Below are 13,498 nucleotides of genomic sequence, written 5' to 3'. Positions count from 1 at the left end.
GAATGATACAAAAGGAACTTAACATTGGCTCCGCAGCTATACATAAAATTATTCATCCACAAATGTATATGAAAATATTAGTTAGCCGTTTGGATCCACCTTAAATAGTAGAACACCAAAAAGCGGAATTTAGCAGAACCCTTAAAGGAGCCCTAAATTGATTCATGATTATTTCTAAAACCGCATATGGTGATGAAACGTATATACCGTTATTTGACGTTCCAACATGTCAAGAAAGTATGGGTCTTTGAAGATGATGCCAAATCAGCAGGTGAAAAGACAAAGAACAATGAAAAATATTGTATGCCATTTCCTTCAGAAACACAGGACTGGCCAAAGACAAAGTTAGAGCGACAGAAGATAGTTTCAGCTAACTGGTTCGTCATTTCCTTTCAGAAAGTTTTTGAAAAGTGTGCATTAGGAGACTCTTGTCACATCAAGATAATGCACTTCTCATTCAGGAAGACTTTCAGTCGAATTTCTTGAACAAAAACACATTAAAATCAGAAGCGTAGCCTAGGGTTTTCGGCGCCCAGGGACAACTGAAGATTTTGTGCCCCTTTCTCTGTGCCAAGAATGGAAAACATTTCATTCTAAAATTTCGTAACATCAATTTGGCGCCCTCTGAATGCTGCGCCCGGGGACAGATGTCCCCCCTTGCCCCACCCTAGCTACGCCACTGATTAAAATGGTACAACATCCATCCTATTCTTCTGATCTTGGTATGTGTGTCTTTTGGCTATTTTTAAATCCAAAATAAAATTTATGTGACCGTCGTTTTCATTCTAAAGATGAGAGGGAGGAGACTATAAAAGCATATCTTTCATTGATTCCACGAAATGGATGGTTTGAAGCATTTAATCTTTCAAAAATTCGTATACAAAAGTGCACTGATGTTGGAGGGAACTACTATAAACATTTCTAAGATTTGGTTTGCGCCATTTAACTCTAAAAAATTTCAGAATGGCTGTCTTATTTTAGGTCCAAAGAAAGGTTATATATTTCTCAGAGATTTGTTTGATTTATTAGAATATAATAAATTAAAAACAAGATTGATTCAAATTAAAACACATGATCTTTATTTGGGATTACTGCTTAGGCAATAACATTATTTGAAGCTCACGCAAGTTTCGTTTATTTTGGTTAGGTTATGTGATAATGGCAAAGCATTGAGGGCTATCTCTCCTAAGAGGGAGGGATACGTTCGTGGAGGACTTTCCAAGGAAAACTAGCTCGAACACACGAAACTCGTGTAAAGGTGTTTAAACTGTTACGTACTTTTAAGAAAAATTTCATTTGTAAAATATTACATTTAACAAGTTAAAAAAAAAATATTATATGCTACATTTTTAAGCCACTTTTAAAGACATTTTACTGATGAACTGAGAAACAGATTTATTAAATAAAACAGAAAATGAAAACTTTAAAAAAGTTATCTAAGAAGTATTGCTTTCTTTATTTTTTTTAAATAGCATTTGTCCAAACTTTTATATGTATATTTAAAAATTTCGAAGTTTTTGCTACGTTTTTGTTGTTTCATTACATGTTATAGAGAGTGTTTTATTGCAGAAGATGCTTTTTCTAAAAGCAGTGAAAGACAACTTCATAAACTAAAAAAGTAGTAAACGATTTTTTTGTTTCTTTTTAAAGTTCTATTGTTATGCTGTAACAAAAATTTGGGAATTATATTTTCCTTATTTTATAAAATAATGATTAATAATATTCAGATTTTTATTATACATATATTCATTATACATTGAATATTATAGCAAAACAAATGATATATTCGGTTAAATACAAGTATTATCTTCAGATTTTAAGTAACGAATTAGTTTCTACCACCACAGACGAACTCTATCAACCCCTATAAATTAACTTATGCTTTTCAATTAGCATGTCTGCCAACTGGCTAACTATGGCTGTTTTTCGATATAAATAACTATACCCAAAACTTCGAAGCTTACAACTGGAAATGAAGCTTTCTCATCGCGCATTTCAAAATTTATTTTATTCAACTTGTTGCGTGTGTAGTGCTGCCATCTATCGCAATTGCATGAATTATGTCGATAAAAGTTTTCCTTTAGTAACAAGATTTAAAAGGGGGGGGAAAGAAAGTTTGTTTTTTGTTGAATTTTAAATCTGTCGGTAACGTATTTCTGTTTAATTTGTTTGATAAAAATAGTGTTCATACTTTTCGATTTTTCAGTCAGAAATAAGAAAGAGAAATAGTTTACTTTGGAAGAACTTTTAAAACGATAGCAGAAAATTTTTTCGTAACAGTTTTTAATGTTACAGCGACAGAAAAGAAAAATAAATGATTGACACAATCAAAATTTTTAATTAGAAACTTTTTATTGAAGGAAATAATTTATTTCTTGAGTAAGTTATGCGTTTCTTGATACTTGCACGGAATTTTAAAACATGGAGAAGAATTTTAAATTCAGTTTTTTTTTCTCAACAATGTTACAGAAATTCTTGTTGAGAATCTCTTTTTAAAGGTTTAAAATTAAGTCTACGGTACATTACATATATTTAAAAGAAAGTGCTAGATAGCTCCTTATTTTTTCTGCCGACGCGAGAAGTTTATAAGAATTTCTCATTAAGAGGATATACTATTTAACGAAAAAATTAAATATATCAGAATTTTTCCGTTTACAGCATCGAGTTCAGAGCAAAAATATAATATTCCATGAAATTTGAATGAGAATTGTAACTTAATTTCTGAGATTTTGACGCGTTTTTACGGTCTCTCGATTTTTTAGACTCTTTGGCGTCTATGATTTTTAAAATTTCAACATCTAGGATACAAAGTTTTGAAATTGTCAGAGATTATAAATTTTATTCGCAGAATTCATCTTCACTTTTATATCGTGAATAATAAAAGCGTGGGGCGCAATACCGAAATCTAATAATTTAATTGCTTTGTTATATGTATAAGCTACTATCCTTTTAAATTTATTATGGAGTCTCCATACTTTTATTATTCGAGATATAAAATCGTAGTTAAGAAAAATATGCAAGTAGAAGCAATCTATTATTCTCAATAAACTACATAATAAATAATTTTTCTCGTTTTTAATGAATTAATTATCACACCCATTTTAAATAAAAGCTTTTTGTATAAAAACATTTTAACTTCCTTGTACGAAGTAAAGGAAGTATTGCGGTGGCTAAAAATTTCAGGTGCCATATTTCAACGAAAATATCCATTTTGACCACTCCATTTGAACGATGTTTTTGCGTGACATCTGTACGAGGAGTCTTTTTACTAAAACCGATTGTAAAATGGCTTTAAAATGGATTCAGAAGAGATTTTTTTTCGTGACGTCTGCACGTATGTATGTATCTCGCATAACTTAAAAACGAATAATCTTAGAATGTTGAAATTTTGTATATGGGACTGCTATAACACGCAGTTGTGCAACTCCCTGTTTGGTTGCAATCGGCAGCATCAAACATGTATAAATACACACACACACACACACACATATATATATACCCACTCTGTTACCCGGCTTTGTGAGCTCAGTTTTTTATTCTTATACGTTGTTAGATTGTGCAGTTTTTGCTTTAAAAGTGATTGAATTATATTGTTATGTTCCGGTTTACGTTTTTGTGTCTTTAGTTAATCTACATACATGCTGTTGAATTATCAACAATTTAAACATTTAAGTGGCGCTAAGTCTAACGAGGCTGCCGTTTGTTTACATTTGAAACTGAAAAATTATTGCTTTTGATTTTTCGGTATTAACTGCAGTCCTCCAAAGAGTGAGCCAATTTTCTAGATGATTGATATAATGTTGAAGAAGGAGCTGGACAACAGTAACAGTAGAAGCTTGGGTCATAATTGCAGCATCATCAACGAAAAGAGCAATGGTAATTTGTAGGTCCAAAGGAATATAGTAAATGTAAATGTCATATAAATATGGTGAAAGTACAGATCCTTGGGGCACTCCAGCGAAAATTTTCCTCGTGGAAGAAACAGAACTGCCAATTTTCACTGCAAAGATTCTGTCTTAGAGATAAAAAGCAATAAGTCTAATACAATGATCGAGGACGTTTAACTTGATAAGTTGTAGATAAGGTCCTCGGCTTTTCAAAAGCTTTCGCAGAAACTCTTGCTAGAACAGTGTATGAAGTCAGTTTGTCCACCAACTTCAGTGTCTTTTTTTTCGAATGGGACCAAAAGAAAACTTTCAGTTGTGTGCACCAAAAAATCTCTCTTCCTGCCCGCTGGTCAAATTGCTTGCTTTTGCTAGAAACTCTATAACTTTAATTGTAAGAAGAAAAGTTTTGAACTGTTCTTTGCTCTATTTGGTGCTTTATGTTTTCCGTGTTTTACAATTGTTAATGAAGATATTTTGAGTTTTTATGTATTTTTGCCTTGCCGCAAAGTGAGAATTGAATTATTTGAATGAGAAATATATCTCTAATGAAATTCGAGGGAATAAACTTAAATGAAATACAGCAAAAAATGTGCATAATTTAATAGGCCGTACGAGTAAGTTATGTAGTCTCCACATTAGATATTTCTAATTGTATTTTCAGCCCTAAGGGGCTATTAGTCTCGATTTGGGATTTTGCGTCCGCTCACTTTAAACGGTGCATTACTTTTCAAATTGTCGCCATAAAATATTATCGCCTTGTATTACTTTTAAAGAAATTAAATAATGAAGTATCTTCATTTATGTACGCACGTTCCTAGCATTAAAAAAACGACGTTACCCAGAGCCTTCAAATTCTGAATAACCTAGTTCTCCACTTGAAAATGAACACCTGGAAGCCCGAATTTTGAATTCCTTTCATATTTATTTCATATTTTGTAAAACTTAATGAATATTTTACTATCGTTGTACGGAATAAAACATTTTTATCTCCATCATGCAAGATTGTCTATCGGGAATTTTAAAGACATGCTATTTTCAAATACGTAGGCTAATCATTACGTTTTAGAATTAAAAAAAAATTGAAAGTAAATATTTTTTACTACTTAAATTTGAAAGGCACACTATTCAGCTATTTTTCTACATAATCTCCGTATAAATTAAGACACTTATCATTACGGTACACGAGCTTGTTAATTTCATCGTCATAGAATGTTGCCGCCTTGAGACTTCAACCATACACGAACGCCTGCATGCAGTTCCTCGTCATCGTCGAAGCGCTGTGTTGCAAGCCAGGTCTTCATGTGTGGAAACAAGTGGAAATCGGTAGGAGCAAGGTCCGAACTGTAAGGTGGGTGACTAAATACCTCCCATCTGAAACCATCCAACAGCCGTCGAGTTTGAATGGCTGAGTGGAGGCGTGCGTTATCATGAATGAAATAAAAAAACATTCTTCGACGCTTGTTTTGTATCGCTCTTCTTAATTTCTTTAATATTTCACAATCTCCCTCACTATTTATTGTTTCAACAGGTTCGAGGTGTTCGAAGTAATTCACCAGTAGCACACCTTTTCTGTCTCAGAAAACAGTTGCCATGATCTTTCTTGATGACAATGCTTGCAAACATTTCCTTGGTTTTGCGGAGAACTTGTGTGACCCCACTCCACAGACTGTTGTTTGGTCTCATAAGTCACGAACGTTAACCAAGTCTCGTCTCCTGTTATGACACGATCAAGAAGTGATTCACCATGTTCGTGGTACACCTCGAGAAATGTCAAAGCTTCTACCATGCCTAGATCTTGCGTCATAACACCAAACAACAAAGTTCGTGAAATCTGAGGAAACTCTCGTGAGTGCTCCAAAATTGTGAAGCGGCGGTTTTCGCGAATCTTTTCGTCGATATTCTCTACCAATTCAACATTAATAATACTCGGCCGACCCCCTTCGTGCTTCGTCGTGAACACGAGTGCGGCCATTTTTAAACATAATGCACCATTGTTTCACTCCGGCTTCACTCAGCCGGATGCGTAAGAATTTAGTAGACACTCCGACACCAAGATTTGGGATGCTAGCGCCACCTCTCGCCGCGTAAGTTACTTTCTGAACAGCACATGAATTTCATGTTGCTTAAGTGCGAAGAACGTGAAATTTAATAAATAGAGTTAACTAATAAAAAGATAATTTTTTGTTGTTGTTGTTAGCCATCTTAGTAAGAAAACTAAATGTTGATATTATGAATTGAGAGAAGCATGTAAAAGTACAAAAATTTATGTCAACACTTAACACTGATTCTAAAGATATGCTGCTAAGCAAAATCTAAAAGTTTGTGGTTAAAAAAATTAGCAGCAATAAGCGCAAGAGCAGATTATGAGGTCAGAGAGGAAGCGTAAAATGCGTATCCTTCTGGACGCTCACCAGTGTCCGAACGGTAAAAGCAGCTGAACACTAGTAGTTTGGTCCGGGTCTCTAATCCCAATGAACGCGCTGGCTGTTTTGCCCATGTATAACGTGGATAGGAGTTAGTTTCTCTTAAAAAGATCTCCACGGAGGTATCTTTCCGTTTCCGTGCAGTGCGTAATAACGAAGCACGTAATAAAAAATAAAAAAAAAAAAAAATTGAGGTAAACGTTAAAATCTTGAACCTTTCAAACTTTTTTTTTATTTTATTGGTATAGAAAAATATGTTAGCGATAAGCAAATGAAAAAATTCCAACATCCAATTCTGTCAAGAAAAGTCTATTGTTCAATATTTTAATTGCAGTAAAAAAAGTATCTTTTTCTTCTTAATCGTCTAATCTTTGCTGAGATGAACCAAGGAAAGGGAGAAAAGCTTAAATTTTTTATGCTTGTGTTTATTATTGCTGTTTGTTAGAAAGGACAGATGTTCTTGCATGAAAAGTTAAAACTCAGTACTTTGATGAAAGAATTATATACGTTTCAAAGTTATAAACACTATCAAATACATGAGCATATTTCTCGTAATTGAGTGAAAAATATTTCATCTACAACAAAAATGCTTCAAATTAAATAAGTTTGTAATTAGTAAAAACAATTGATACGCGAGTACATAGTTAGCTTAAAAAAACAATTTTTGGAAGAATTAAAAACTGACTATTCGAATATTTCATAATTTCACTCAGTTTCGATAATCGACTCCAATTTAGTCGTTTCTGAAGCAATCCAATAAATAACAGAAAATTTCCACTTATTTATTTCATAGGCAATCATTAGAAGTTACTTTCTTGAAAATTATAGTTCCCTCCGTTCTGTACGGTTAAAAAATGAGATTTTTATGCTTTCTCTTGTAACTATGCGTTCCAACATGCGCGAATGCACTGGCTAGGTTCTGCCTGGTACAAAGAGAACTCGAGCCGCCCCATGCTGCATGTATCTTAGTCTGCGGGAAACAATCCCAGTTTTTCATTGCTTTCTTGTACACGAATTCATTATGCTCCAAAGAGTATATTTTCTGTTTTTAACAGGAATTTTCTACAATGGTATGTAAAAAACTATTTTATATTAGTTTATGGTAGATTATATTCTGTTAGATTTGCATTTTTCTTTGTAGGCGTGAATTGTTAAGAGAGTCAACTTTCTAGCACCTTTTTTTTTCGTAAGCATCGTTGGAATATCGTAGTTTTTTGCAATTAAGCAATACAAATTTACAATCAACTCTCAGTTAACCGGCAGCGGACTAACCGGGTTCTGTCTTTGAAAACAAGATAATTCGAAAAAATTACGTAAGACAACAACAATTGATGTTATGGTATTTAGAAATTATTTATATCTACAGCATGACTAATTTAACTATACGTATCCAGAACATATAAATATTGCTAAATACCTTAAAAGTATATTGCGTAATCATAAAAATATTAAGGACATACCCATTACTCTTTTATTTTATACTGACTTTTATAGAAATACAAAAGTTAATGGAGTGTTGGATTTTATTTGAAATACCGATTGAAGGTACCAAAAAAAAAAAAAAAAAAAAAGGAAATTTGTCTCTGTATTAAAAACTGCTTGAAAATGCTGGTAAATTGTTAATAGTATTTCCCGGTTAATAATAATAAGGATTATTTATGTTTTCTGTCTTTTTTTAACTACCCTCGGATTTACAGTGATTATGAGTTAACGTAAACGTAGTCTCCGGCATTAGTATTTTGACAGTACAAAAAAATTTTTTTCAATTAAATATCGTTGCATTGGTGCGTAAAACTGTTTTATATTTCATTTTGGCACATTTTACAGTTGTCCTTGTATTAATATTTGCCCATTTTTAGAGGTTACACTGCTTGTTTCCAATACTATATTTTTCTAGCAAATACAATTCTAAATTCTAGTTCTAAATACATTTACTAAAAATAATTTTTTTAAAGGAATCGTAATTTGTCATATAAAAAATATTTTTAAATGACTATTGTTTTAACTGTGTTCATGAAACTGTTAGATTAAACAGTTTTTCTGGTAGATTTGCATTAATTTTTTTTAGGTACCATGCATTTTTAGTTCATCTTTCTAGTTAGTTATTTTTGTCTCGTAAAATTAGTAAATATATTTATTAAAACGAAGTGTTTTTATAACAATGAAATCTATTTTTTTAATTGAAAATTAACCTATTTTTTAATTGAAAATTAACATTTTAAAATTAATATTGTTGTAATGATATATAAAACTATTACATTATACAGTTTTTCTGATTGATCTTCATTTGCTGCTTTTTTTGGGGGGGGAGCGATATTACACTTTTAGCATATTCTCTTTTACTAAAAATGAATAAAATACGTCAGAATATCCATTTACTAAAACCAAAAGTTTTAAAAATGAAAAGCATTTTTATTGCATGAAAATACAATTTAATAAGTATCGTTGCAATAGTACGCGAAAACTGTTTTACGTACTTTGCAACTACATTTATTAAAGTGTTAGTAATAAAAACATCAAAAAAGATATAAGAAGTTATAGGATTACAATTAACCCTAACAGACGTGAAGGAAATTTTCTATGTCTGATAACAATGATAAAGTTCTGAGAAGGTTAAAATTATATTATCTTCTAACAGTATCTTCTTGTTAAAACAGAATTTAGAACATAAAGGCGCTATTCTGTATTACTATAACTACAACTCCTGGTGATTCAAATAAATCTAACAATCCAATTTAAATCAAACGTTGAACAGTTGACAAGGACTATATAATTAAATATTACTAAAGGCTGGCTCACTACCTCTACAGGAACATCAGAATTAAGGTGTCAACAACAAGAATATAAGATAATAATAGTACTATTAGAGCTGTAAGTAATTGAAACTATCAGACTGGCAGGAAGCTAACCACGTAGCTCGCATGCGACGGCGGAGTGTCTCAAATCCCCAAACCCCAGTTTAAATACTCGCTATTAATTTGCATTCTGGTGAAGAATACGGAAAGGAGAAGTTATAATAAGGACTGAAATTATAAATAATTGTTTGATTAACATAAGATTCCCTACAGAGTTACAAATGCCAGAAAATTGTTTCTAGAGTGCTTTGCAACAGAAAAAGAGGGTGCATGACGCAATCAGAAAATAATAAAATTTTCAGACGATAACCGCGGGAGAAATATATAAATTACATCCTAAGACAAATTTTGAGTCTGTGGGAGTCCAGTTTCTTAATACTTTATCTTTTAAAATCTTACTTGTAAGGCAAATGTACGAGAACTTATTGTCGTGCAATGACAAATGTAGCCAATAAGATCAGGTCATGGCTGATGTTCGCAGTGCTTCGCTTAGCTTCGAATTTGAAAAACAAGTAAAAATAAGTTGATTTGGAAAAACTGGTAAAACAAAAAATAATTATTAACAATGATGATTATAAATACATTTAATTAATAAAATAGTAATTATGTGGACCTCAAGAGCTGTGCCTTTTTCGTTTTCGCTTGAGGCACAGAGATAAATGCGCACTCCTATGTATAATTAAAATAACTATATCTGTAAAACTTTGATATTGAAAAAAGGTAACTATATTAAATCATAACATGTTGAGTCTCAAAATAATTTTAATATATTCAGAAGATAATTTATTTTAAATAAAATGTTAAGTCTTTTTTGATAAATAGCAAATAACATTCAAATTATATAAAGTTTAATATAATTAATATACAAAACATTACACTCATTTTCAAGCTCTTTTTATGATTTAATTTTCTTACTTTTAATGGCGGACAATTTTTTTAATAATATACTTAATTATGTAATTCATGTTCCATAGATAACGACCATGTTCTAGAACGTTTTTTTAGACGAACGGAAGATTTTGCAAATTGGCAACTTTAAAAAATATTTTTAATTCAATTTCCAATTTCAGATGTGACTGAAATAAACTGAATTCCTAGATTATCTTTAAAAGATATAATGCTGCGAAAGTGACCTGAATTATTGAAATAGCATGAAAACAAACATTTCTGATGAAGCTTCTGGAATATTTGGAACATCTGGATATTTCAGTGCCAATTTATTTCCACTGCAAAATAATATCTAAATCCAAATATATTTATATTTTATTAGAAGTTGTGCTATCTCCTTTAAGTTTCTTTTTTATTTCTCCATTTTTAACTGTCATATTAAAATATCTATTGCTTTTTTCATTCCTTCTGCCTGAAAAATTCTTTATCAAATAATTCATGATAATCTGATTTATTAATTTTTATTCTATTCTTTTCTTTGATATATTCAAAGTTGATGTACTCATCTTTAAAGCTAAATTTCCATGTTTTACCAGAAAGAGATAAGTCTTCGATTTTGTGTTTGTTTAATTTTATATGGGAAAACATGCAAATATTATCATCTGTTTGAGGGGAAAGATGCTTTTGATAATGACCTTCTAAATGCTACTGGCTCGTATTTACATTATACCTAGGAAAATAACGAGACAAGTCATGCAGCTAATCCATTCTCCAAAATTCGAATTTAGGTTAAACTATGTAACGATGTAATAAGTTTTAATTTTACATACAGTCATAATTTTTAATTTTATATCTTTCAAGGCTGTTTCTTTCAATACTAAATTTCACAAAGGCAATATATATAAAATTTGATCGGCTCAAGAGGCTGATCAAATTTTATATATATTGCCTTTATATTTATTATATTACGCCCACTGCAATTATTTATCATTTAATCCCTCATATAAATTTAATGTATTTTTAAAAGGAGCTAAAAGCAATAATATAAGGAGCTTAAATGCCTAAGCTTGTGATATAAATTTTACTTTTTCGTTTTAAATGTTAAAATTTTAAAGTTATTATTAATTAACTAATTTTTTGTTAACTTATTAAGGAAAAGCATGGGAATAGTACCTACTCAAGTGAACGGATGCCTTCGTGAAAGGCTTTCTAAGGATACCTGGCTTGTCATATTTATGTCACATGAGAAAAATACAAAACTACTAATGCAGTTCGTGGGGATTTTAACCAGTGCTCAAACCAGTGCTCAGTGATGTTACTCTTTTAGCTGCAGATGAGGCTTTGGTAACATAATAAGTCGATGAATTGGGTTCGAATACTGCTGAATGGGCTAGATGCATGGGAGGTTTCGTGGAACATGAATACAAGCCAGTTTCCCTTAAAAAGTATTCCACGGCGGCGTTTCTTCCATAAGCATACAGCCTTTGAGTTCCTTTGCCTTAATCAATAATCTGGGCTTCGTGGAGGATTTTATAAAGGAAACTGTTACACATGGGCTAAACTATGAAAACGAACCATGCAACCAGCTCGTTCCCTTGCAACTGAACCCGGGTTGAGCTCCCAGTATTCCAGTATTCACCCGGCTATTGGTGGGGCATCTCGACCACTAAGGAACAGTGCACATTGTGAAACATTAATAAAATTTTGTAAACACATGTACTTGTAGTAAATATCTACGAACACACTATTAAATTTACTAAAAACTGCTGAGTAGCTTTAAGACTTTGTGAAATATAAATTAGCAATAAATAGAATTAATGAAACTCTCTTATTTCTTTACAGTTAGAGGTCAAGACGTCAAAACGTGGAGAATGGATACAAATTTTGTTAATCCCCGGAACTGGGAAAGTGGCCGTCTGCCTTGCGAAAATGATAGAGTGATCTTCCCAGCCACTCGTCCAGTTGCCATCCTGATGCCAGAAAAGATTTTGGCTGCCGAAATGGTAATACAAAATAAAGAAAAAAAATTTTTGGTCAATTCACATTCTTAATAAAGTAAAAAATTGATAAATAACATGATAAACTTATCAGTGAAGGTTAATATAATGTAAAATTAATATTATGTGAAAAAATAAATATTTGCAGACTTTTTCCGCAGGTACTTCCACGAAATGGAGAATTAATATTTCCGAAAAATGCAGATTTCACTCTGATGAGCGGACAACAGTCTGGTTCATGTTCCGGTCAAGGTCAGTTAACAATTTAGTGGTATAATATCTATTTACAGTTATCTACAGGGACTGTGAGAATTTAACTTTTTGATTTTCATTGCTTGTTATTTATCAGGATGAAAAATTTAGAATATTTTCCACAGATCGAAGTTAACATGTTTTTCCAAACTGAGTATCCGTACCGAATTTTTTCTACGGTGGTTTAAACCTCAGAGCTGTCTTCCGCCCCGGATATATCTGGGTATACCCATACGGAATTGAGTGCTAACCCAGCAGGGAGATGTCAGAGAGGACCATTCCACGGTAACACAACTCCGTGAAGACGGCAAATTTAACGTTCTATTTCTGAAAAAAAAAACAAAGTGGGGATCACAACATGGGCACGGTTACGGGGCCCTTGAAGAGTTGCTAACATTCTATTGTCATACTGCATAAATCAAGTAATAGGGTATTACAACTGAATATGAAAATACTTACACTGTTGTTGCATTACATATGATTAAGAGATACAAGTGCGTACTTGTGCGTAGATAGAGTTACAAAGTTAATAATAGACATTCATATGATACTGGTACAATTATATATATGATATTGGTACAATTATACTATATATAGAAATTCAAACAATACATAGAGAATTACCACCAACAGGGTACAGACAGAACAGCGTAGGAGCTTTACGAGTATACATTAGTTGAGAGTTATCCCTCGGAAACCCTCGGATTCCCCCCGCCCCCGGGGGTGATCTCTCTCAATATTGGGGTCATCCTTGATGCTCTGGCAACCATTCTTCCATGAAATTCACGGGCAAGACAACGACAACAAATTAAAGATAGAACTTTATTTTTCGTATTCAATACACGTAGCGAAAAGGCAGAAACTAGACAACATGTGGAAACTATGCTTGAAGTTAGCCATTCACAGTTTGTATTCGCAGCTGTAGCTCGACGTTTATAACAGTCGAGTTATGCTATTAGGTGCATACAATTAGAATAACGCGCATTAAAATAACATACACGAGGTAGAAATCTGCATTCAAATTTATCTGTGGAAAGCCAGAGAGGTAAGCGACTGCTTACCTAATAATATTTTTCCTTCTGTAAACTGTAAACGACATTTTAGTACACTAATTCACTGGAATTCGATGGCCAATTAGCAAATAAAGAACACGTGCCTTTGAAGCTGACTATCGTACATATCAATTTATAATGTAC

At 32.3% G+C, this 13,498-nt stretch overlaps 1 protein-coding gene across 3 annotated transcripts in view; it reads left to right on the top strand.

Annotated features, from left to right (window-relative positions):
• The window catches only part of Amnionless (amnion associated transmembrane protein), a 98,408-nt gene that overhangs the window by 41,227 nt on the left and 43,683 nt on the right, over positions 1-13,498 (top strand). For 2 of the 3 annotated variants that reach the window (XM_085814995.1, XM_085814994.1), the window contains exons 2-3: positions 11,896-12,056; positions 12,212-12,302. In XM_085814995.1, coding sequence (XP_085671121.1) covers positions 11,925-12,056; positions 12,212-12,302 — 223 coding nt within the window. In that variant the 5' untranslated portion in view covers positions 11,896-11,924. Of the gene's footprint in view, positions 1-7,254; positions 7,381-11,895; positions 12,057-12,211; positions 12,303-13,498 lie in introns of those variants that run through there. The other variant, XM_035371929.2, reaches the window with a different exon arrangement.

The sequence above is a fragment of the Stegodyphus dumicola genome, chromosome 4 (genome assembly GCF_044657685.1).
Source record: "Stegodyphus dumicola isolate Sdum_Otavi_A_Nest chromosome 4, ASM4465768v1".
NCBI lineage: Eukaryota > Metazoa > Arthropoda > Arachnida > Araneae > Eresidae > Stegodyphus > Stegodyphus dumicola.
The sequence above is the reverse complement of the archived record's forward strand: the minus strand, read 5'-3'. Positions and strand labels throughout refer to the sequence as shown.